Raw genomic sequence first — 26,414 nt, forward strand, 5'->3', positions numbered from 1 at the left:
ACCAGAGCTGGGCTGATCCAAAACCAGAAGCCAGGAGCTTCTTCCAGATCTCCCACATGTGTGCAGGGGCCCAAGGACTTGGGGCATCTTTTTTCTTTTTTTAATTTTTTTATTTTTTGACAGGCAGAGTGGACAGTGAGAGAGAGACAGAGAGAAAGGTCTTCCTTTGCCGTTGGTTCACTCTCCAATGGTGGCTGCGGCTGGTGCACCGCACTGATCCGATGGCAGGAGCCAGGTGCTTCTCCTGGTCTCCCATGGGGTGCAGGGCCCAAGCACTTGGGCCATCCTCCACTGCACTCCCGGGCCACAGCAGAGAGCTGGCCTGGAAGAGGGGCAACTGGGACAGAATCCGGCGCCCCGACCGGGACTAGAACCTGGTGTGCCGGCGCCGCAAGGTGGAGGATTAGCCTAGTGAGCCGCGGCACTGGCTGGGGCATCTTCTACCGCTTTCTCAGGCCATAGCAGAGAGCTGGATTGGAAGTGGAGCAGCCAGGTCTTGAACTGATGGCCATATGGGATGCTAGCACTGCAGGCGGCAGCTTTATCCGCTATGCCACAGCACCGGCCCCCCAACATCCTTTTAAATTAGGGTAGTTGGGTACAGATTCATGAAGCAAAAGGAAGTACTCTAAACCACTTAAAGAGCTTCAAAGAAATACACTATTGAAAATTAGACGTCTCAGAAGGGACGGATGAAAACCTGGATATTTGCTGATACAAGCAAAATGGTGCCGCCTGCCTTGGGGGGCTTTGTCAGTATTTGCTGAGGGAATGGACTCTGAATGCAGCCTGGTCTAAATGTGTCTCTCTTGTCCACACTGCCCGCAGAAGGATCCTATTTCACCAGTTCCAGAGTGGGAGGCAAACGGGGCATGATCAAGGAGCTTGCCGTGCCCCTGCAAGGGCCGGAAGATCACACGCTGCTGTTTGAGTCACGGTTCGAGAGTGGGAATCTGCAGAAAGCTGTCAGAGTGTGAGTAACGGAGGAGATTCCCACGGGGGTCATGAGTGGGTGACTGAGAGGTGTCTTCGCGAACAATACTAGGAATGAGGAGTGTTTGTAAGAAGTGATGGGGGGCAGCACCATGGCACGATGGGTTAAGTTGCTGCCTCCATACTAGGAGCCCTCCTTGGCCTGGCTGCGCTGCTTTTTTTTTTTTTTTTTTTTTTTTTTTTTTTTTTTTTTTTTTTTTACAGGCAGAGTGGACAGTGAGAGAGAGAGAGAGAGAGAGAGAAAGGTCTTCCTTTACCGTTGGTTCACCCTCCAATGGCCGCTGAGGCCGGCACACCACGCTGATCCGAAGGCAGGAGCCAGCTGCTTCTCTTGGTCTCACATGGGGTGCAGGGCCCAAGCACTTGGGCCATCCTCCACTGCCTTCCCAGGCCACAGCAGAGAGCTGGCCTGGAAGAGGGGCAACCGGGACAGAATCCGGCGCCCCGACCGTGACTAGAACCCGGGGTGCCGGCACCACAAGGCAGAGGATTAGCCTAGTGAGCAGCGGCACCGGCCTGCTCCACTTCTGATCCAGCTCCCTGCTAATGTACCTGGGAGGGCAATGGAAGATGCCCCAGGTACTTGGGCCCCTTCATCCACGTGGGAGACCTAGGTAGAGCTCTGGTCTCCTGGTTTAGGCCTAGACCAGCCCCAGCTATTGCGGCCGTTTGGGGAGTACCAGCCGGTGGAAGATCTCTTTCTGACCCTCCCTCTCTCTGTAACTCTACCTTTCAAATAAATAAATCTTAGAAAACAAGGAGAGGTGACAGGGAATGACTGTGGGGGTGAAAAAGAATTGGAATAATTATGGTTCATGTTTTTTCCCAGAATAATACATTACGCAAATTGTTTCTTCTGTTATAAATTGGTGCTCACTTGAAATTTATATTGCAAAAAATATATACATAAAATTCCTGTAATAATACCTCCAGATGCAGTAGTTTATTACAAGGATGCTTCAAAAAGCTTATGAAAAGTGGAATGAAAAGAAATTTATCTTGGTGCAAAATTTTTTGGAAATCCATGTGTATGTGGGGTCTTCAAAAAAGTTCATGAAAATGCATACTATGAAAAAACCATATATGGCTTTCAAAATTCTTTTGCACCAAAATAAACTTTTTAAAAATTAGTTTATTTATTTGAAAGCAAAATGACAGGGAAAGAGGGAGGGAGGGAAGGGTGGGAAAGAGAGGGAAGGAAGAAGGGGGAGAGAGAAAAAGAGAGAGAATCGATCTTCCATTGCTGGTTTGCTCCCCAAATGGCTGCAAGAGCAAGGACTGGGCCAGGTTGAAATGTGTTAAATGTGTTAAACACATTTAAACACTCTAAACACATTCTTTAAACACTTTATTCCTAGTTAGTGCCAAATCACCCTCCAATGTGATTTCAGTTCGCAGCAGCAGTGTATAGCGCTGCCTGTTCCCAGTGCTAGAATGATGATGAGATAGAGGGAGACATGACATCTGGCTTGAGTTTTCATTTCTTTAAGTATGCATGTGGGTGAGTATCTTTTCATATATTTTTAGCTATTTGTATTTTCTCTTCTGCAAGTCAGTCCTGACTGTTTTAAACAAGGTGAATACATTCTGTCTTGAAGTAATTGATGACCAGAGATAAGAAACATTTCCACAGTGGGCACGCTGGCAGCCACCAGAGGGCTCTGGCCACTGCTGGGTGTGTTTCGGAGAAATGTAGCGCCGTGGTCAGTGCCTGGGGGACTCTGGGAGGACATCACAGGACTCCTGAACATCCCATGCAGCTTCCTCACCCTAAACAAACTTGCCTTTTCCAGGCTTCTGCAAATCTGATCTGTAAGTTAGAGAACCAGATAAATTAGACAATAACTGTTTCGATGCAGCAGGCTTTTCTATTGTAGTAACATCTCCTTTTACCAGGGGAAAACAGTATTATGCCAAATCTGCTTTTTGAGAGGCGTGTGAAGTCCCAGAGGTGTCCTTCTATTTTCTCCATTACAGAGGCACCTATGAGTACGAGCTTACCTTGCGAACTGACCTCTACACAAACAAGCACACGCAGTGGTTTTATTTTCGCGTTCAGAACACCAGGAAAGATACCACCTACCGCTTCACCATTGTGAACCTGCTCAAACCCAAGAGCCTTTATGCTGCAGGGATGAAGCCACTCATGTACTCCCAGCTGGACGCCAGCACCCACAGCATCGGCTGGAGGAGAGAGGGCAGTGAAATCAAGTACTATAAGAGCAACGCGGATGATGGGCAGCAGCCCTTCTACTGCCTCACGTGGACCGTTCAGTTTCCGCATGACCAGGACACTTGCTTTTTTGCCCACTTCTACCCATACACGTACACTGATCTGCAGTGCTACCTCCTGTCAGTGGCAAACAACCCCACCCAGTCTCAGTTCTGCAAGCTGCGAACTTTATGCAGGAGCCTGGCAGGAAATACGGTCTACCTGCTCACCATCACCAACCCATCCCGGTCCCCGCAGGAGGCGGCCGCGAAGAAAGCCGTGGTCTTGAGCGCCAGGGTCCACCCTGGGGAGAGCAACGGCTCCTGGATTATGAACGGCTTTTTGGACTTCATCCTTAGCGATTCCCCGGATGCCCAGCTCCTCAGAGATGTCTTTGTCTTCAAGGTGGTTCCCATGTTAAATCCAGATGGTGTGATTGTGGGCAATTACCGGTGTTCACTGGCCGGAAGGGACTTGAACAGACGCTATAAAACCGTCCTGAAGGAGTCTTTCCCCTGCGTTTGGTACACCAGGAACATGATCCAAAGGTGAGACCTTTGATCTGTTGAACTTTCGGTGAATGCTAGGCGTGCCAGAGCCAGGCTCTAGCGTGAGGTCTCTTCTGTTGCGACAGGCATGGGTGTGGCTTTGGACTTTGAAGTCCGGGGCTTTGTTCACTTTTGTACTTCCAAATCTGGGCTTTCACTTTGAGTTGAAACTGAACATGCAGCACTGTGGCTACAGCCGTTTGACTTACAAGTGAAACCACTGAATGGAAAAGATGAGGAGAGTCACTGGTCTCCAAGATGCAACTCTGTGATTATAGCTAACAGTTCATTTGCATATGTATGAAGTGGCAGGCACTGTAGTCAATGTTTTACACACATGACCCATATAACCTTCGTGCTAACCCTGTGAGGTTAGGGAGCGTCAGGATCCCGTGATGTGTATGATGATAGAATGGCAGCCCAGCAAGGTTAAATGACTTGTGTGTGCACGCACAGCTAGTAAGTGACAGAGTAGACACCTGGACACAGGCCCTGTGGACCCAGAGTCTACGTTCTTTATTACCATGTAATGCTGCTAATCATACAGAAAGAAAATGAAGTCACGCTGCATTCTTCAAGCCTGTGTAAAAGCCGTTGAAGACTAGAATGTAATAGAGCCCACCCTGAAGGAGCAATGTCAATTGCAAATGAAAACAGAGCAAATAAAAATATGTGAATGTGTACCTTCTAAGCTGTGTAAATGGTAGGAAGTGTTGGGCGCAGGCAGAGTGGCTAAGAGCATGTGTGGGGATCAGACAGGCCTGACTGTACTACTGGCTGGTTTTGTGATTTTTTAGAATTTTTTTTATATTTATTTATCCATTTGAGAGAGCTACAGAGAGAAAGAGAGACAGAGAAAGGTCTTCTATAGTTTTTCTCCACTTCCTTGTCGGCCTACCCAAGGCCTACCCACTTCCTCTTTCCATGTCAGAACTTTCCATTTCAGGGCAGGTGTGTGGTGCAGTGGGGTAAGCTGCTACTGCTGACAGCTGCACCCCATATTGCAGTGCCAGTTCAAGTCCTGGCTGCTGCACTTCCAATCCAGTTTCCTGCTAATGCATCCTAGGAGGTGGCGGATGATGGCTGAAGTGCTTGGGCCCCTGCCACCCATGCAGGAGATCCATACGGAGTTCTGAGTTCCTGGCTTCAACCCAACCCAGCGCTGGCTGTTGCAGGCACATGGGGAATGAACCAGTCAGTGTATGGAAAATGTCTTTGCACTCCATCGCTCTGCCACTCTTCCTTTCAAGTAGATGAACATAAATAGATAAATTATTTAAAGAAAACTTTCATTTCAAGTCCCTCTGACTAGCAGAGGCCAGGGGTGCTGGTGACATGTTTTCAGCAATGGCTGAGGATGGGGATAGGGTCCTTTGAAGGCCACTGGAGTTGAGATTTTTGTAGTGGGGGAAGAAAGCTGTCGACAGCCATACTTAGGGAAGGCCCCAAATGATCCTTGATTATTTGCATGAATTTGGATGTCTACTGAATTCTTCATCTCTTTGACAGACTTCTTGAAGAAAGAGAAGTCCTCTTGTATTGTGATTTCCATGGCCACAGCCGTAAGAATAATATCTTCCTGTATGGCTGTAATAACAACAATCGCAAGTACTGGCTTCATGAGCGAGTCTTTCCTTTAATGTTAAGCAAAAATGCACCAGATAAGGTAAACACCTAAAGTAATCTGTCCATTGACTGAGGGACTAGAGGGCTCACTGTTCTTTTTTTTTTTTTAAAGAATATGTGTGTTCCCTGCAATGCAGAATGATCCAGAGGTCTTCGTTTTCTTTTAAGATTTTCATTTTTTTGGCCGGTGCTGTGGCTCACTAGGCTAATCCTCCGCCTGCAGCACCAGCACCCTGGGTTCTAGTCCCGGTTGGGGCACCGAATTCTGTCCTGGTTGCTCCTCTTCCAGTCCAGCTCTCTGCTGTGGCCAGGGAGTGCAGTGGAGGATGGCCCAAGTCCTTGGGCCCTGCACCCGCATGGGAGACCAGGAGAAGCACCTGGCTCCCGGCTTTGGACCGGCACAGCGCGCCAGCCGTGGCCGCCATTTTGGGGGTAAACCAATGGAAGGAAGACCTTTCTGTCTCTCTCTCTCTCTCATTGTCTAACTCTGCCTGTCAAAGAAAAAAAAAAATTTTTCATTTTTGTTTATTTGACAAGTAGAGTTACAGACAGAGAGAGGGAAAGACAGAGAGAAAGGTCTTCGATCTGTTGTTTCACTCCACAAATGGCCACAATGGCAGAGCTAGGCCAAACTGAAGCCAAGAGCCAAGTGCTTCTTCCAAGTCTCCCACATAGGTGCAAGGGCCCAGGACTTGGGCCATCTTCCACTGCTTTCCAAGGCCATAGTAGAGAGCTGGATCAAAGGGGAGCAGCTGGGACTAGAACCAGGGCCCATCCAGGATGCCAGCACCACAGGCAGATGCTTAGTCCACTGTGCCACAGTGCTGGCCCCAGTCACTCTTCTATGTGTAGTGTTTTGTCACTTGATATCTCTTTTCATTATCTTGGGTACTTCCCAGCAACCGAGACTTTGAGAATTTGGAAAGTCTGGGGCTGGCGGTGTGGTGCAGTGAGTTAAAGCCCCAGTCTGCAGTGCCAGCATCCCATATGGGCGCTGGTTTGAGTTCCAGCTGCTCCATGTCAGTCCATATGGGAAAGCAGCAAAGGATGGCCCAAGTGCTTGGGCCCCTGCACCTGTGTGGGAGACCCAGAAGAAGCTCCTGGCCCCTGTCTGGCTCCTGGTTTCAGATCAGCTTAGTTCTGGCTGTTGGGACCATTTGGGGAGCGAACTAGAAGATGGGAGACCTCTCTCTCTGTCTTCACCTCTCTCTGTAACTCAATCTTTGAAATAAATAAAATCTTAAAAAAAAAAGTTAGAAAGGCGTGGCTTTAAGAATTGCTATGTCCATCAACCCATGTGCAAATAAATGAAATGTGGCACATTCATACGGCATCATGTTATTCACCAATAAGAAGATTTAAGTACTGATGAGTAGGACACAGATGAACCTTGAACACATTATGTTAAGTGAGAGAAGCCAGGCACAGGAAGCCATATACAGTATGGTTTTGTTATGTGAAATGTTGAGAAAAGACAAATCTGTAGAGACAGAAAGTAGTTAGTGATTGCCCAGGACTGTTACGGGGTGAGGGCAGGGGCATGACTGCTGATGAGTATTGAATTTCTTTTTCTGGTGATAAAAATGTTCTAAACAGATTGTGGTGACAGCTGAACTATTCTGTGTATATGGTTAAACCATTGAATTATGCACTTCAAATGAGTGAATTTTTTTAAAGATTCATTTATTTATATGAAAGGCAGAGTTACAGAGAGAGAGAGACAGAGACAGAGAAGGAGATCTGCTGGTTTACTCCCCAAATGGCCACAACCAGAGCAAGGTCAGACTGAAGCCAGAAGACTGGAATTCCATCCAGGACTCCCACATAGGTGCAGGGGCCCAAATCCTTGGGCCATCTCCTGTTGCTTTCCCAGGTGCATTAGCAGGCAACTGGATCAGAAGTGGAGCAGGGGCCAGCACTGTGGTGCAGCGGGTTAACACCCTGGCCTGAAGCACCAGCATCCCATATGGGCACCAGTTCGAGACCCAGCTGCTCCACTTCCGATCCAGCTCTCTGCTATGGCCTGAGAAAGCAGTAGAAGATGGCCCAAGTTCCTGGGCCCCTGCACCAGTGTGGGAGACCCGGGTGGGAGACCCATAAGTGGAACAGACAGGACTCGATCCAGTGTTCCTATGGGATGCCAGTGTTGCAGGCAGTGGCATAACCTGCTATACCACAGTGCTGGCCCCAAATGAGTGGATTTTGTGGCCTGTGAATTATAGTTCAATGAAGATTTAAAAAAAAAAATTTGCGGAGCCAGTGCTATGGCGCAGCGGGTTAAAGCCCTGGCCTGGGAGACCTGGAAGAAGCTCCTGGCTCCTGGCTTTGGATCAGTGCAGCTCCGGCTTTTGCAGTCAACTGGGGAGTGAACCAGCAGATAGAAGACCTCTCTCTCTGTCTCTGCCTCACTCTGTAACTCTGTCTTTCAAATAAATAAAATAAATCTTAAAAAAAAAGTCTTAAAAAAAATTTTGCTCTGGCTGCTTTGCCTAGGCATAAGTTGAAGCCCTAAGTAGATGGAGTTATCTATCACTCTTTAAAAAAAAAAAAAAAAGATTTATTTTATTTATTTGAAAGACAGAGCTACAGAGAGAGGTGGAGACAGAGAGAGAGGTCTTCCATCTGCTGGTTCACTACCCAGATAGCTGCAATGGCTGGAGCTGCCCTGATCCGAAGCCAGGAGCCAGGAGCTTCTTCCAGGTCTCCCACGTGGGTGCAGGAGCCCAAGGACTTGGGCCATCTTCTGCTGCTTTCCCAGGCCATAGCAGAGAGCTGGTATTTATCACTCTGAATCCTGTGTTGGCAGTGAAAGATTTGAAGGACAAACAGAATGCTAATGTACTGTCAGGCTCTACAGAATAGGTTGTCTGATGCAAGATGACAAATAACTGAAAAATATTAAAAGGTAATGAAAACAAATTTTTAAGAGTGGGCTAAAAGCTATGACACAGCTGAACATACACAGATAATCTGCATTGGTTTAGAAGCTTGTTTTTTGCATCATAAATAGATCCACGGTCCAGATAAAGCCTCAGCCTGCAGTGTTGGCTTCCTATATGGATGCTGGTTCGAGTCCCAGCTGTTCCATTTCCAATCCAGCTCTCTGCTATGGCCTACGAAAGCAGTAGAAGATGGCCCAAGTCCTTGGGCCCCTGCACCCACATAGGAGACCTGGAAGAAGCTCCTGGCTCCTGGTTTCGGATTGGCACAGCTCCAGCCATTGAGGACAATGGGGGAGTGAACCAGCAGATGGAAGACCTCTCTCTCTGTGCCTCTGCCTCTCTGTAACTGTGCCTTCCCAATAAATAAATAAATCTTTAAAAAGAAAAAAAAATTAACCCAATCCTACAAACTTTAAAAAAATTTAAGTAAATAAATAGCCCCACAAACTGTGGCTATCAATTGGAAAGAAAATGGGGCACAGTGGATTAAGCCACTGCTCATATGCCCACACCCCATATTGGAGTGCTGCTTCCAGTCCCGACTACCCTGCTTCTCAGCCAGTTCTGTGGTAATGCACCTGGGAGCGTCAGGTGATGGTTCAAGTAGCTGCTTCCAGGACTGAGTTTCAGGCTCCTGGCTTTAGTCCAGCCTAGAACCAGTGGATAGAATCAATCAAAAAATTTCTCTCTCTGTCTTTCCCCTTTTCTCTCACCCCTCCCTCCCTTTCTCTCCAGTTTCAAATAAATAAATAAAATACCCGAGAGGAGCTACTTTGGAAGGGAGATTTATTTCAGCTTCAAGTTTTGAAGGTTCATAGTCCAAGACTGGGCAGCCCATTGATTCAGGCATTTAGTGAAGCGAAAAGATGGTGGAGGTACAGTCTCATGCTGGGCCTGAGAACCACCTAAAAGGACAAGCTTCCAATGACCTAAAGACCTCCTATTGGATCCACCTCCCTCATACCATAATTAGATCAGGTGTCCACAACTAACAGAGAGAGAAAGATCTTCCATCTGCTAGTTCCCTCCCCAAATGCTGCAACAGCCCACATTGTTCCAGGCCAAAGCCAACAGCCAGGAACTCCACCCAGGTCTCCCATGAACCCAAGTCCTTGGACTATCCTCTGCTGCCTGCCAGGTGCATTAGCAGGAAGTTGGATCCAAAGCACAGAGTAGCCAGCGCTCAAACCAGGCACTCTGACATGGGCATTCCCAGCAGTGGCTCCACTCAGTCCATTCATTGGTAGCATAAGACTGGGGTTTAAATATCTGAATGAGTTTGGGGAACCAAATCCTGTTCAGATCATAACATATCAACTGCTCATATCTGGTAAAAAGAAGGGGGCTGGCATGGCGCAGTGGGTTAAGCTGTCACCTCTCATGTCAACCAGCATCCCACATGGGCACCAGTTCAAGTCCCGGCTGCTCCACTTCCAATTCAGGTTCCTACTAATGCACCTGGGAAAGCAGTGGAAAATGGCCCAGGTACCTGGGCCCCTGTCACCTACATGGGAGACCTGGATGGAGTCCTGGCTTTGGCCCATCCCACTTTGTAGCCATGCGGCCATTTAGTACTGAACTGGCGGATAGATCTCTTTCTCTCTCTGTATTCTTCCCTCTCTCTGTGTAACTCTGCCTTTCAGTTAAATAAATCTTTAGGAAAAAACGGGGTCGGAGGAGGAAGGAGGAGATTTCCTTTTTTCCTCTTATCCTCCCTCTCTTTCTTCAAAAAGGAGTCATAGGGGCTGGCACTGTGGAGTAGCAGGTTAAAGCTCTGGCCTGCAGTGGCAGCATCTCATATGGGCACTGGTTCGACTCCTGGCTGCTCCACTTTTGATCCAGCTCCCTGCTATGGCCTGGGAAAGCAGCGGAAGACAACCCAAGTGCTTGGGCTCCTGCCACCCACATGGGAGATCCAGAAGAAGCTCTTGGCTCCTGTCTTCAGCCTGACCCAGCCCTGGTTGTTGGAGCCATTTTGGATAATGAACCAGTGGATGGAAGACCTCTCTCTCTCTACCTCTGTCTGTAACTCTGCCTTTCAAATAAATAAAATAAATCTTAAAAAAAAATCATAACCCAGAATCTGAAACAATTTCAAGGAAAGGTACATTAATTGAAGGGGTGTCCCCTCCAGTTCCTTCAGTCCTAGAGGCTCTTAACTAGTGGGGTGGATTCGCAGAGCACAATTAATATTTTTTTTTTTTTGACAGGCAGAGTGGACAGTGAGAGAGAGAGACAGAGAGAAAGGTCTTCCTTTGCCGTTGGTTCACCCTCCAATGGCCGCCGCTGCAGCCGGTACACTGCGCTGATCCGATGGCAGGAGCCAGGATCCAGGTGCTTTTCCTGGTCTCCCATGGGGTGCAGGGCCCAAGCACCTGGGCCATCCTCCACTGCACTCCCTGGCCACAGCAGAGAGCTGGCCTGGAAGAGGGGCAACCGGGACAGAATCCGGCGCCCTGACTGGGACTAGAACCCGGTGTGCCGGCGCCGCAAGGTGGAGGATTAGCCTATTGAGCCACGGCGCCGGCCACAATTAATATTTTTTAAAAAGATTTACTTATTTATTTGAAAGGCAGAGCTAAACAGAGAGAGGAGAGCCAGAGAGAGAGAGAGAGAGAGAGAGAGAGAGAGAGAGATCTTCCATCCACTGGTTCACTCCCCAGTTGGCCACAATGGCTGAAGCTGCCCTGATCTGAAGCCAGGAGCCAGGAGCTTCTTCTGGGTCTCCCATGTGGGTGCAGGGGCCCAAGGACTTGGGCCATCTTCTACTGCTTCCCCAGGCCATAGCAGAGAGCTGGACTGGAAGTGGAGCAGTCGGGTCTCAAACCAGTGCCGATATGGGATACTGGCACTGCAGGTGGTGGCTTTACTCACCACGCCACAGCACTGGCCCCACAATTTATATTTTTAATAACTAGATAATGAGAGATATTCCAACTGTAAAACTTTTGCAGCAGGATAAGATAGGTAGGGATTAATACCAAGTGTATGTTGGGCTATCCTCCATGTGAGGACAAAGGGCTGGGGTGGTCATAAACGATAATGGAGAATATTGAACTGCAAGTGATGAGATTAGCCTATGGGAAAGAGAACTGCAGGCAGAGATTGTGGGGTAAGGAGTTCATAGTTCTTAGAGAGAGGCTAAGTCCAACTAGATTCAAAGGTTCCAGTTAGGGAGTGGCAGAGAAGAGAAAGTGAACCTTAGAAAGGTTGGCTAGTGCCAGTAAGACCACAGTCCCCAACAGGTGTTCTAGAAACTCCGGTCCTGCAAAATATTCCACAGGGAAATCAGCAAAAGGAAAGACAAAGGAAGGGTCGTGGGCAAATAGATGGGAAAACAAAACGTAAATGTGAGCACACTGTTTCCTCTGGAGGATCACATCCACAAGCCGTCCTGCAAAGAATCTGTTTAACTTTGTTGTTAACCCCTTGTGTCCCCAACTAACATGTTCACAAGCCCCCCCTCCACCTCCATAATACCTATTAAGATCTCTCGGCGTTAGTATTTTATGGGAAATAATCCTTTGGCACAGCAGTTGAGACACCACTTGCTTCTCATACCAGAGTGTCTTGTTCGAGTCCCGGCTCCTCTGCTTCCAATCCAGCTACCTGCTACTATGCCTCCTAGGAGGCAGAAGATGGCTCGAAACACGGGAGACCCAAATTGAGTTCTGAGCTCTTGGCTTCAGCCTGGCCCAGCTCTGGCTGTTGTGGGCATTTGGGGGAGTAAACCAGCAAATGGAAGATCTGTCTGTTTCTCTGCCTTTGAAATAAAATGAAAGTAAATACATTTAAAACAATTTTAAAAGAACTAGTATTTTGCAGAACATACTTTGGGAAGTTATATATGGACCCAGAGGAACCATTCTTGTTTCGTATTAATGAATCTTAGACATCTTACCTTTGCTGGTTTGTGATTAACAGAGATTTTGGATTTCTCTTTAGTTCTCTTTTCATAGTTGTAATTTTAAGGTTCAAAAGTGCAAAGAAGGAACGGGACGAGTTGTGATGTGGCGGATGGGAATCCTGAACAGCTATACCATGGAGTCTACGTTCGGCGGGTCCACCCTGGGTAAGTATTCTGCTGTACCATGGGCCAGCGTGGCAAGGGCAGGCCAAGCACAGCACCTGGAGAAGTGACTGGCCGAGGGGACTTCCGTGTCTGGTCTCATTCTAAATCCCAGTACCCAAAATATGAATGTGAAAGACAGCACTGGGGAGGGCACTATAGCATGGTGACTCAGCACCTGGAACCAAGCAGAAGTGGGTTTGGGTTTGAGCCCCCTTTATGAGATGTGATTCTGGGTAAATATCTGAATCCCTTTGAGCCTCATTTTCCTTTAACTGTGATAGTACCTGCATGATAGACACAAGTTAATAAGACACTGCATGTCAAGGGCCTATACAAGGTAAAACGTAAACAACTGTAAGCATCGTAACTATACATTGTTTTCATTGTCAAAGATTCTTCTGGACCAGACTAAAACAAGGGGAGCGACCCTGTCCAGAAGCAGGATATTGTATGTTAAGGGGTAGTCTTTCTAGAAAGATACTAACAAATTAGATTGACATTCATTCATTAAGATTTCATAAGAAATGTTCATGGATTATTCTTTCCAGGCAGTAAAAGAGACACTCATTTTACCATTGAGGATCTGAAGTCCTTAGGTTATCATGTCTGTGACACACTTCTGGATTTCTGTGATCCTGACCAAGCCAAGGTAAAAAATGGAGTTTTAAGAAATGTGGTGGAGTGCCGGCGCCGCGGCTCACTAGGCTAATCCTCCGCCTTGCAGCGCCGGCACACCGGGTTCTAGTCCCGGTCGGGGCACCAGATTCTGTCCCGGTTGCCCCTCTTCCAGGCCAGCTCTCTGCTGTGGCCAGGGAGTGCAGTGGAGGATGGCCCAAGTGCTTGGTCCCTGCACCCCATGGGAGACCAGGAGAAGTACCTGGCTCCTGCCTTCGGATCAGCGCAGTGCGCCGGCCGTAGCGCGCCAGCTGCGCCACCCATTGGAGGGTGAACCAACAGCAAAAGGAAGACCTTTCTCTCTGTCTCTCTCTCTCACTGTCCACTCTGTCTGTCAAAAAAAAGAAAAAAGAAAGAAATGTGGTGGAGTAGGTGTTTGACTCAGCAGTTAAGATGCTTCTTGGGGCAGCTGCATCCCGTATCAGGGGACCTGGGTTTCAGTCTTGGCTCCAGTTTCCTGCTAACGCACACCTTCAGGGGCAGCAGATGATGCTCAAGTACTTGGGTCTCTACCACCCACGTGGAAAGCTCAGACTGAGCCCTAGCCTCCTGGCTTCAGCGTGGCCCAGCCCCAGCACTGCAGTCATCTGGGGAGTGAACCAGTGGATGGAAAATCCCTCTGTTTCTGTCTGTCTCTTTACTACTTCCTCCTTCTACCTTTGAAAAAAAATAAATGAAAATTTTTAAAAAACAAATATGGTTATGATCCTGTGATCAGGTTCACATGGGTCCAAAGTCAGCCAAGTGGAATTATAGGTGATCTCTGTTTCCTTTTTAGTATTTTTCTGAGGACCAGCATAGTGATGTAATAGGTTAAACTGTTGCCTGCAACGCTGGCATCCCTTATGGCACTGGTTCAAGTCCTGGATGCTCCACTTCTAATCCAGCCCTCTGCTAATGGTCTGGGAAAAGCAGTGGAAGATGGCCAAGTCCTTGGGCCCCTGCACCCACATGGGAGACCCTGATGAAGCTCCTGCTTTGACCAGGGCTGGGCCAGTTCGGCTATTTGGAGAATGAACCAGCAGATGGAAGATCTCTCCCTCTCTCTGTTTCTCTCTCTGTCTCTCTCTCTCTGTATTTTTGCCTTTCAAGGAAATAAAATAAATCTTTAAAAAAATGTTTTCCTGAAGTTTTTATAGTCAAAGAAAATAAGAATGCTTCCAGCCTGCACATGGTCAGCAAATGGTAAGACCTCAGAAGTCCATAAAAATATGGAGACCATGCTTCAGCACATTTCTGCCTCACTTGGAAGCTTACCTGTAGCAGCACAGTTCGTACTTCCCTTTCTCCTATATCAGAAAAGCAAGTGTCCTTTCTGTTCTCCAAAACTAACCTTGTTTTGCCTTTTTTTTTTTTTTATTGATGGAATAACATTGTTTGGGGGCACTTTTTTTTTTAAAGATTTATTTTTTTATTTATTTATTTGAAAGTCAGAGAGAGAGAGAGAGGGAGGTCTTCCATTAGCTGGTTCAGTCTCCTAATGGCTTCAATGGCCAAGACTGAGCCAGGCCAAAGCCAGGGACTTTTTCCACGTCTCCCATGTGGGTAGCAGGGGCCCGAACACTTGGGCCACCCTCCACTGCTTTCCCAGGTACATTAGCAGGGAGCTGGATCATAAATGGAGCGTGGAGCAGCCAGCACACGAACTGGTGGCCATATGGGATGCCAGCATTGCAGGTGGCGGTCTAAGCTGCTGCGCTGCAACTCTGGCCCTAACCCTGCTCTTCATGCACGTGTTGACTTCCACTACAGCCTCCCTGAGGCCTGGTCTCATTAATGACATCTGTTCTTTCCTGTGCTCTCTGTGTTTTATCCTACTATTTCTTTTTTAAATATTTATTTACTTATTCTTTTATTTATTTATTTATTTGGCAAGTAGAATGACAGATATAGGGGAAAGAGAGAGAGAGAGATCATACATCCACTGGTTCACTCCCAAATGTCCTCAGTAGCCAGAGCTGGGCACACTGAAGCCAGGAGCCAGGAGCTGGGCCACCCCTGTGGCTGGAGGAGGATTTAAGTACTTGGGCCATCTAATGCTTTCACAGGGCCACTCACAGGAAGCTGGATCAGAAGCAGAGCAGCCATGACTCAAGCCAGCACTCCTGTATGGAATGTAGGTGTCCCTGAGTGGCAGCTTAACCCACCGTGTCACAATGCCCACCCCTCCACTTCTTAATTCCTCCCTTCAACTACAAGCTGCTCCTGTCCTAAAACACAAACAAGTTTCTATGACTTGGTTTCCACAGCAGATTATTTCTGTTTCCTTTGATCGTTAAACTTCTTAAAAAGCAGTCTGGGGGCTGGTGTTGTGGTGTAGCCAGCAAAGCGACCGCCTGTAGTGCTGACATATCATATGGGCGCTTGTTCGAGTCCTGGCTGCTCCACTTCCGATCCAGTCTTCTGCTAATGCACCTGGGAAAGCAGTGGAAGATGGCCCAAGACCTTGGGCTCATGCACCCAGATGGGAAACCCAGAAGAAACTCCTGGCTTCTGACTTCAGCCTGGCCCAACTCTAGCCATTATAACCATTTGAAGAGTGAGCCAGCAAATGAAAGATCTTTATCTCTCTCTCTCCCTCTCTCTCCCTCCCTCCCTCCCGCCTCCTTGCTCCTTCCCTAACTCTGCCTCTCAAATAAAAAATAATAAATCTTAAAAAAAAAGAGAGAGAGATGAGTTAGAGACCATTGAGTGCAGACTGCTTTTTTTTTTTTTTTAGATTTTTTTTTTTTTTATTTGAAAGGCAGACTTAGAGAGATAAAGAGAGGGAGAGATCTTCCATCCATTGGTTCAATCCCAGATGACCACAATGGCTGTGGCTTGGCCAGGCCAAAGCCAGAACCAGGAACTCCATCTGAGTCTCCCACATGGGTGGTAGGAGGCCCAAGCACTTAGGCCATCTGCTGCTGCTTTCCCAGCTGCATAAGTAGAGAGCTGGATTGGAAGTGGAGCAGCCCAGACTTGAAACAATATTCATATGGGATGCTAGTAACCCATTGTACCACAGTGCCAGCTCCTAACTCAGTTCTTATGCCCCTTCTGAATTGTTTGCCCTGGGAACACTTGGAATGCACTACTTTGAATGCAGTCATATGATGAAAGATATTTAGAGGTGGGTATTTGGCACAGCAGTTAGACATCACTTGGGATGTCCACATCCCATATTGGAGCATGTGAGTTTGAGTCCCTGCTCTGTGTCCAATTCCGTCTTTGTGCTAATGCAGACCATAGGAGGTAGCAGGTGATAAATCATGTAATTAGATTTCTGCCATCCACATGGAGACTTGGATTGAATTCTAAGCTCCTGGCTTTGGCCTAGTCCAGCCTGGCTGTTGAACCAACAGATCTCTGTCTATTGTTTCCTCTGATTCTTGGGCCTTTCCAATAAAAATAAATAAATAAAATGTTAAATTTTTAAATAAACTTTTTTTTTTATAAATAAAAATTTGGACACAACATGGCCTGTAAACCATCTTTGCCATAAACCTAAACTTGAATAATCTATTCTAACCTTTCCTTCCTTGCTACTTAAAAAAAATAAATCAGATCATTACATTGTTTAGAAGTTGGCTTGGGGCTAGTGTTGTGATGTAGCAGGTAAAACTGTCCCCTGTGACACCAGAATCCCAAATGGTTGCCAGCTCATGTCCTGGCTGCTCCACTTCTGATACAGCTCCCTGCTAAGAGCCTGGGAAAAGCAGCAGAAGACCTGCCACCCATGTAAGAGAACCGGATGAAGCTCCTGGCTTCTTTCTGGCTTTTCTGTCCCAGCTCTGACCATTGTGGTCATCTGGGGAGTGAACCAGCAGATGGAAGACTGACTCCCTCTCTCTCTCTCTCTCTCTCTCTCTCTTTCTCCCCCCATCTCTGTAACTCTGACTTTCAAAACTAATAAATACTTTAAAAAAATGTATTTGAAAGGCAGAGACACAGAGAGAGAGGAGGAAGGGAGAGAGAAAAAGATCTTCCGTCCACTGGCTCACTCCCCAGATGGCCACAACAGCTGGGGCTGGGCCAGCCCGAAGCCAGGAGCCTGGAGCTTCTTCCAGGTCTCCCACATGAGTGCAGGAGCCCAAGGGCTTGGACCATCTCCCACTGCTTTCCCAGGCTCATTAGCAGGGAGCTGGATTGGAAATGGAGAAGCCAGGACTCAAACTGGCACCCATATGGGGTGCCAGCACTACAGGCAGAGGCTTAACCTTCTATGCCACAGCACTGGCGCCATAAATTAATCTTGAAAGAAAAAAAAATGAAAGACAGACACTGAGTGGGACACCTGTGTCCCCCATTGGAGTATCTGGATTCAATACTGGCTCTGGCTCCTGACCCCGGTTTCCTGCTAATGTACACCTGGGGAGGTGGCAGTGATGGCTCAAGAGGCAGCGTCCCTACAACCTATGTGGGAGGCCCAAGTCGAGTTCCTGCTTCCCAGCTTCAGTCCCCACCTCGTCCAGCTGTTGCTGACATTTGGGAAGTGAACCACTAGCATTAGCAGGTGCCTGGATCAGAAGTGGAGAAGCCAGGACTCCAGCCAGCACTCCAATATGGGATGCAGGTGTCCAGATGGAGGCTGATCCCACTGCACCACAGTGCCTGCCCCTGCATCTTATTCTTCTTAGTGTCCCCAGCAATAAGTAAAATGCCTTCCAGCACATCTTAGTAAATATTTGATGAATAAGTGAATTAGCAAAAATAGTTCTTTCGGGGCCAGTGTTGTGGCAATACAGGTTAAACTGCTGCTTGCAACACTGGCATCTCATATTGGAGCAGTGGTTCAAGTTCCGGCTGCTCCACTTCCAGCCCAGCTCCCTGCTAATGCTCCTGGAAAAGCAGCAGAGGATGGCCAAAGTGCTTGTTCCTTGCCACCTACGCGGGAAACTCGGGTGGAATTCCTGGCTCCCAGCTTCAGCCTGGCCCAGTCCTGGCCACTGTGGCCACTTGGGGAGTCAACCAGCAGATGTAAGGTCTCTTTTTCTCTCTCTCCATCTCTCCATCTCTCTCTGTGACTCTGCCTTTCAGATAAATAAAATAGATCATTTTTTAAAAAATCAGTTATTTTTTTACCCTCACAGTTCACTCAATGTCTAGCAGAACTTAAGGAGCTCTTACAACAGGAAATCCACAAGAAATTCAATCAACTTGGACAAGATATGGATTTAGAAGGAAACTGGAGTGACATCTCTTTGTCTGACATTGAATCCAGGTAACAAACTTCATTTCAAAGAAAAACCAGAGAAAGTTTCTGTTTTTTTTTTAATAAATAAATGCATGGTTTTTTATTTATTTATTTTGAAAGAGAGAGGAAGAGACAAAGAGAGATCTTCCATCTGCTGGTTTGTTCTTCAGATGGCCACGACAGCCATGGCTAGGCCAGGCTGGAGCCAGGAGCTTCATCAGGGTCTCCCACGTGGGTAGCAGGGGTCTGCACACTTGGGCCATCTGCTGCTGCTTTTCCCAGGCCATTAACAGGGAGCAGGACCTGAAGCGGAGCAGCCAGGACTCAAACTGGCCCACATGGGGGATGCCGGCACTGCAAATGGTAGCTTAACCTTATTTATTCGTGGGCCCCTATTTATTTATTTTTGTTTTGCTTGCTCTTTTTTGGTTGGTTTGGGTTTTAGGCCTCAAGTACAAAAACATTCCTATTCCTCAGCTCATGGCACAGTTATATAAACTCCATTTCTCCAGCAATTATGAGTTGAGTGCATGTTCTTTGCCAGCCTCTGTTTAAGGCACAAGAAAGGAGTAGGGAGTTGGGCAGGCAGTTTGTGTAGGGCCTTGTGGTTGTTGTAAAGCTTTTGCCTGTTGTCCAGGGGAGATGGCAGGCCTTTGGAAGGTTTTGAGTGGAGAAGCATCATGGTCCGACTTAGATTTTAGTTTCAGCAAGAACACCTGTATTGAGGTGGGTGCCATGGCACAGCAGGTTTATCTACCACTAAGAACACCCACATCCCATATCAGAGTGCCTGGCTGAATTCTTGTCTACTCCACTTTGAATTCAGCCACCTGCTTATGTGCACCTGGGAGGGAGAAGATGATGGCTAAAGTATTTGGGCCTCTGCCACCCATATGGGAGACCTGGATGGAGTTCCCAGCTCCTGTCTTCAGCCTGGCCCAGCCCTGGATATTACAGGATGTAAGATTTCTCTTCGTCTGATACTCTGCTTTTCAAATAAATAAATATATCTTTTTAAAATTTTAAACACCTATTACATGCCAGGCAGTGGGTCAGCACAGGAAACACAATTGAATGAGGCAGAGTCCCTGGCCCCAAGGAGCTCCCAATATATTAAAAAATATATATATATTATATATACATATTATATATAATATATATATATATATATATATGGGCTGGCGCCGTGGCTCAATAGGCTAATCCTCCGCCTTGCGGCGCCGGCACACCAGGTTCTAGTCCCGGTCAGGGCGCCGGATTCTGTCCCGGTTGCCCCTCTTCCAGGCCAGCTCTCTGCTGTGGCCAGGGAGTGCAGTGGAGGATGGCCCAGGTGCTTGGGCCCTGCACCCCATGGGAGACCAGGGAAAGCACCTGGATCCTGGCTCCTGCCGTCGGATCAGCGCGGTGCGCCGGCTGCAACGGCGGCCATTGGAGGGTGAACCAACGGCAAAGGAAGACCTTTCTCTCTGTCTCTCTCTCTCACTGTCCACTCTGCCTGTCAAAAAGAAAAAAAAAAAAAATATATATATATATATTTGAAAGGTAGAGTTACAGAGAGGCAGAGGTAAAGAGAAAAAGAGATCTTCCATCTGCTGGTTCACTCCCTAAATGGCCTCAATGGCCAGAGCTGGGCCTATTTGAAGCCATGAGCCAGGAGCTTCTTCCTGGTCTCCCACACGGATACAGTGGCCCAAGCACTTGGACCATCTTCTGCTTTCCCAGGCCATAGCAGAGAGCTAGATGGGAAGCTGAGCAGCCAGGTCTTGAACTGGTGCCTATATGGGATGCCGGCACTACAGGTAGCAGCTTTACCCACTACACCACAGTGCCAGTCTCAATATTTTTTAATTTAAAAAAATTCTGGGGCCAGCACTATGGTGTAGAGGGTTGGGCCTCCACCTGCAGTGCCAGCATTCCATGTGAGTCCCGACTGTGCCATTTCTGATCCAGCTCCCTGCTAGTGTGCCTGAGAAAAGCAGCAACGGATGGCCCAGCTGCTTGGGCCCCTGTACCTACTTGGGAGACCTGGATAAAGCTCCTGGTTCCTGGCTTCTGCCTGGCCTAGCCCAGCCATTTTGGCTATTTTGGGGAGTAGACCAGCAGATGAAAGATCTCTACCCCACCCCCGCATTCTCTGTCTCTGCCTTTCAAATAAATTTAAAAAACTTTGAAAATAAAGCAATAATTTTTAAAAATTCTGCTGAAGCCAACTGAAAATGCATGCTTTTTTTCTTTCTTCTTCTTCTTTTTTAAACAAAATGAACCCCTCTATTATGGTGAGAGGCTACTTCTTGCCTCCCGTAGAGACCTCCCCTGCCTTTAACACTCTGAGTTCTTCATTAAGAGGCTGTTGCCATAACACAGGTGAAAGGCGTGGGAAAGGCTGGGGAGGAGGTGAAGGGCAGGAGTCTGGCGTTGGACTTGTTGAGTCTGAGGTGTCCACTAGATGTTTAACAGACAGTGGCCAAGCAGTTGGCTGTGGAGTTCAGTGAAGAGGGCCAGTGGAGACTCGTCAAGCTTAAAACTGGGTGGGACTCCAAGGAAGTCAGCGCAGATAAACAAAAGGTCTGAGTCTGAGCTGGAGGTCATAGCCCTAAAAGGGCCAAAGAGATAGGAAGGGGCCAGCAGGGAGATGGAGAAGAAGGAACCAGAGGCTGGGAGAAAACCCAGAGAGCAGTTCTTGGGTCAAATCCTGTCATTCGTCCCTTAAAACATGTCAGGGGGCTGGTGAAGCAGGTTAAGCCGCCGCCTGCGGCACTGGCATCCCATAGTGGAGCGATGGTTCAAGTCCCGGCTGCTCCACTTCCAATCCAGCGCTCTCCTGCTGTGTCTGGGAAAGCAGTGGAGGATGGCCCAAGTCCTTGGGTCCCTGAACCCATGTGGGAGACCCAGAAGAAGCGCCTGGCTCCTGGCTTCGGATGGGCTTAGCTCCAGCCATTGTGGCCATCTGGGGAGTGAACCAGCAGATGGAAGACTTTTCTCTCTCCCTCTCTCTGTCTCTCTCTCTCTGTCTCTCTCAGCTTTCCTCCCCTCCACCCCAGCTGTTATGGGCATTTGGGAAGTTAGCAAATGGATGGGTTCTCTTTCATTCTCAATCTCTTTCACCCTGCCCTCTTCCCTCAACCCTTCTATCTATCCCTCTCCCTATTTCTATCTCTCCAATAAAATTAATAATTACTTTTAAAAGAATTCTTAGTGACTGAAGCATAGATATGGCCGCAGATAGTGGACAGTGACCTGGACCCATGTGGCTGGTCTGCTGTTTCATTCCTGGACATATAATAAGTTATTTTCCTTCCTTCTTTCTTTCCTTTGGGGAACAGCACCAGCGGTTCTGACAGCTCCCTCTCAGATGGTCTCCCTGTTCACCTACTGAACATAGAAGATGAGGTGAGGTTGCATTGACTCTTACACCCAAGAAGTAGCAGCCTTACAAATACACTATTGGATAATTTGGCGAAACGTTTCTGATTGTCCTAGGATGTACAGAAGCTACAACAACGTGTCCTACCTAGTCACCTTGCCCCTAGGGTCTTTCATTTTGTCCTTTATAATTTTCTGGCTTAGTTATTAAGGCCACCTTACGATAACAACCAAACCGAACCTTACATCTAATGATTAGTGTTATCTAGACCTGCCGTTATTGCGTAAGTAAGCTGGTTTCATATTGTAAATCACAGACACGTGGCTGTGGGTGCCCCTTTGCAGCCTGCCTGCGGAGCAGCCTCTGCTCAGGAGGCAGCAATGGGAGGGTGCATTCTGGATTAAGCTTTGTGTCTCGAGTGTTGGGTGGAAAGAAGGCTACGTGTGCGTGGGCGTAGTAAGCAGTTTCTCTGTCCTTTCTGGACTAGGTGAATCAGAAGAAGTTTAAGAAGAAAAAGAAGAAGATGCTGCAGACCAGGAAACAGCGAACTAAGCAGTATCAGAAAAATCATTTGATGCGCAAATTCAAGTTAACAGAAGATGCCCCAGTAAGGAAGCCGTGCTACCTGCTTCTGCTCTCTGGTTGCAGAGTGCCCCACAGAGGGAGCGAGAAAGGGGTTAAAGCTCACACTGAACCAAAAGAGGGGTGGGGCCTGGGGCAGAGGGAGCCCTTCTGACTTGGGGTCAGAGTGTGAGGTTTCAGCCTTGGCCCGCCACTCCTCTCCTGTACCTGGCACGGCAAGTCTGGGGCTTGTCCAAGACTGGACTTCTGGAAGGAGGTGGTACTGGAAAAGTGACGCCTGCTTAGCACCTTCTCAGCCTTTCTCCCAGCTGCCATGTACATGCCAGACCCGCTGCTTGCTGAAGACAAAAATGCTTTCAGAAAGGGGAGTTTTGCAGTTGGGTGAGCTGGGTGGATTATGAATGGACTGACTGAAAAACGTGCTCTATTTTCACTCAATACTTCTAGGAAAAGGCAGGATTTACTTCTACTCTGCAAAAGCAGCCAACCTTTTTCAAAAATTTAGAGAATTCCACTTCAGTGATGAAACATGAAAAACCAAAGTTGAATGAGGTATTACTTTTGCCTGACTCTGTCACCCAGGTTCTTTGATTTCCCCAATTAGCACATCTCTCCCACAGGCTGGAGACTGCAGTAGTCTGTCCGTGCCACTGGCAGCAAGGGAACCTAAGATGGGAGAAGTTGGCGTGGGTATTTGACACTTGAGACTCCTGCAATCCCATATTGGAGTTCCTGGTTCAAGTCCCAGGTCCTCCACTAACAGTCCAACTTCCTGCTAATATTCATCCTGGGAGGCAAGAGATGGTGTCAGGCACTTGGGCCTCTGTCCCCCTTGTGAGATACTCAGTTGAGTTCTGGGCTCTGGGCTGTATCCTGGCACAGCCCTGGCTATTGCGGGCACTTGGGAAGTGAACCAGCTAATGAGAGAGATTGCTTGTTTGTCTCTCTGCTTTTCAATTAAAATGAAATAAAATTTTTAATCATTTTTAAAAATATTTATTTATTTTGAAGGGCAGAGTTACAGAGAGGGAGAGACAGAGAGAGATCTTCCATCTGCTGGTTCACTCCCCAGTTGGCCAGTGCTGGGCCAAGCTGAAGCCAGGAGCTTCCTCCAGGTCTCCCACGTGAGTGCAGGGCTCCAAACACTTTGGCCATCTTCCTCTGCTTTTCCCAAGCCATTAGAAGGGAGCTACATTGGAAGTGGAACAGCTGGGATACAAACCGGTGCCTATATGAGAGTTGGCATCACAAGCAGCAACTTTACCCACTAAGCCACAATACCAACCCCAATTTTTAAAAAAATTTTTAGTTAAGGTATATAACTTTCATGTATTTCCTATATACAGCTTCAAGAACATAGTGATACTTTCCACCCCACCCTTCCCTCCCTCCCCAGCCCCAGTTTTTTAAAAAACAATAAAAAGATTGGTGAGGATATGGACCCTGCTTTGAACTAGACATCACTGAAATCTTACATTAAATATTGGTGATTCATGATTTTATACCAAGAACATAAAAACAGGCTGCTTTACCATCCCTTCATCCATATACTTAGTCAACACATTTTAATTTTTTTTTTTAGATTTATTTATTGAAAGTCAGAGTTACACAGAGAGAGAAGGAGAGGAAGAGAGAGAGAGAGAGAGAGAGAGAGAGATCTTCCATCCGCTGGTTCACTCCCCAGTTGGCCGCAATGACTGAAGCTGCCCTGATCCGAAGCCAGGAGCCAGGAGCTTCTTCTGGGTCTCCCATGTGGGCAGGGGCCCAAGGATGTGGGCCATCTTCTACTGCTTTCCCAGGCCATAGCAGAGAGCTGGACCAGAAGTGGAGCAGCAGGGACTCGAACCGGCGCCCATATGGGATGCCGCACTGCAGGTGGTGGCTTTACCTGCTACACCACAGCGCCGGCTCCAACATGTTTTATTTTAATATCAACACATATCTACTACTTGCCAGGCCCTTTACTGGATGCTGAGGATACAACATTGAACAATTAATAGCCCAGCCTTAAAGACCTTAGGGTCTGGTTGGTGTTGTTTGTTTGTTTGTTTGTTTTTTCCCAGGCAGAGTTAGACAGTGAGAGAGAGAGACAGAGAGAGAGTTATAGACAGTGAAAGACAGAGAGAAAGGTCTTCCTTCTGTTGGTTCACTCCCCTAATGGCTGCTACCACCGGCGCTGCGCCGATCTGAAGCCAGGAGCCAGGTACTTTCTCCCAGTCTCCCATGCGGGTGCAGGACCCAAGCACTTGCGCCATCCTCCACTGTCCCCCTGGGCCACAGCAGAGAGCTGGCCTGGAAGAGGAGCAACCGGGACTAGTAGCCGGCACCCCAACCTGGGGTGCCAGCGCCACAGGCAGAGGATTAGCCAAGTGAGCCACAGAGTGGGCCATGGTGGGGGTTTTAACAAGTAAGGAAGAAATTATATCACAGAGCAGGATGCAGTGGAAACACAGGGGAGAGGCACCAAAACATATTTGTGGTTATAAAATCTTGGACTATTTTATACATAAAAATAGCTTTTGGAGAAGCGGGTATTAGAGCACAGCAGGTTAAGCTGCTCTTGGAATCGCCGTGTCCCATATCAGAGCGCCTGGGATCAGGTGACACCTCCACTTGGCTTCTTACCAGCCCCCTGCCAATGTGCCTGGGAGGCAGTGAATGATGGCGCAAGTTCTTGAGTCCTTGCAACCCGTGTGGAAAACACGAGGAGCTCCTGGCTCCTGGCTCCTGGCTCTGGCTTGGCCTGGCCCTGGTTGTTGTAGGGATCTGGGGAGTAACCTGGAAGATGGATGGAAGATCTCTATCTCTATCTACTTCTCTCTGTCACTGTGTCTTTCAAAGAAATAAAAATGAATAAACAAACATTTAAGGGGCCGGCATTGTAGTGCAGTGGGTTAAGCCACCACCTGCTATGCCAGCATCCCATCTGAGTCCTGGTTTGAGTCCTGGCTGCTCCACTTCTGATCCAGCTCCCTGCTGATGCATCTGGGAAAGCAGTGGAGGACAACCCAAGTCCTTGGATTCTCATCCACAAGGGAGACCTGAACAGAGCCACAGGCTCCTGGCTTCAGCTTGGCCCAGCCCCTGCCATTGCAGCCATTTGGGAAGCAAACCAGCAAATGGAAGTTCTCTCTGTCTCTGTCTCTGTCTCTAACTCTACCTTTCAAATAAATAAATTTTTTAAAAAATAGCTTTTGTACTGTAGTAGCTAATTCTTAGTGGATAGTGAGTCCTCCTTATGTAGAATGTTACTCTGGGGCTAATAGTGAACAGTGAGGCCCGCTACTGTACCCTGGGAATCCCACGGATCACAGCTGTCCCTGGTCCAGAGGGAGGGCCATTTATTTGGTCGCTAATGTAACAGTGGTAAGAGCACAAACTTCGACGTCTGTCTGAAGTGTAGGTTTCACTCAACACTATTTTGTTGGAGTTTAGCATCCCCAGTCTGAAAATCCAAAACTTTTTGAGTGCCAACATGATGCCACAGTGTAAAATTCCACACTGTATGACTGTCTCATGTATAACATTTTTAAAGGTACTATATAAAATTACCTTCAAGGTATGTGTATAAAGTATACATGAAACATAAGTGAATTTTATGTATTTTTCTTAAAATTTATTTATTTGAAAGGCAGAATGACAAAAAGAAAGAAACAGAGATCTTCTATCCACTGGTTCAGTCCCTAAATGGCCCCAATAGCCAGGGGCTAGGCCAGGCCAAAGCCAGTAGTAGGAGCTCCATCCAGTCTCCCACGAGAGTGGCAGGGGCCCAAATACTTGAGCCATCCTCTGCTAGCCTCCTGGACACATTAGCAGGAAGCTGAATTGGAAGTGGAGCAGCCACGATCAGCATTCTGATATGGGATGCTAGTGTTGCAGACAGCGGCTTAACCTACTATGCTTCAGTGTCAGCCCAGGATTTCATGTTTGTTTAGATTTTGATCATATCTCCAAGATACATCATAATGTATATGCAAACTTTCTAAATATCTGGAAAAAAAATCCCAAATCTGAAACAGTTCTCATCCCAAGCTTTTTGGATAAAAAGTACTAAACCTGTGTCCATGAGTTGCTTAACCCTACCTAGGACTCAGCTCCGGCATCTGAAATGCTGAGGCGATGATACCTACACTCTGAGGTTGTGGTGAGAATTAGATACACAAATGTGTGAAGTACCTGGTAAACAGTAAGCCCTCAAATACTAGTCCTCTCTCCTTTTCTTTG

At 47.6% G+C, this 26,414-nt stretch overlaps 1 protein-coding gene across 10 annotated transcripts in view; it reads left to right on the top strand.

Annotated features, from left to right (window-relative positions):
* The window catches only part of AGBL2 (AGBL carboxypeptidase 2), a 57,782-nt gene that overhangs the window by 25,947 nt on the left and 5,421 nt on the right, over window positions 1-26,414 (top strand). For 7 of the 10 annotated variants that reach the window (XM_070070373.1, XM_070070377.1, XM_070070385.1 and 4 more), the window contains 9 exons: window positions 829-973; window positions 2,971-3,753; window positions 5,263-5,419; window positions 12,267-12,393; window positions 12,942-13,042; window positions 18,141-18,271; window positions 21,568-21,634; window positions 22,096-22,215; window positions 22,638-22,742. In XM_070070373.1, coding sequence (XP_069926474.1) covers window positions 829-973; window positions 2,971-3,753; window positions 5,263-5,419; window positions 12,267-12,393; window positions 12,942-13,042; window positions 18,141-18,271; window positions 21,568-21,634; window positions 22,096-22,215; window positions 22,638-22,742 — 1,736 coding nt within the window. The remainder of the gene's footprint in view (window positions 1-828; window positions 974-2,970; window positions 3,754-5,262; window positions 5,420-12,266; window positions 12,394-12,941; window positions 13,043-18,140; window positions 18,272-21,567; window positions 21,635-22,095; window positions 22,216-22,637; window positions 22,743-26,414) is intronic. The other 3 variants (XM_070070392.1, XM_070070393.1, XM_070070408.1) reach the window with 1 other exon arrangement.

This window comes from Oryctolagus cuniculus, chromosome 1 (genome assembly GCF_964237555.1).
Source record: "Oryctolagus cuniculus chromosome 1, mOryCun1.1, whole genome shotgun sequence".
Classification (NCBI taxonomy): domain Eukaryota; kingdom Metazoa; phylum Chordata; class Mammalia; order Lagomorpha; family Leporidae; genus Oryctolagus; species Oryctolagus cuniculus.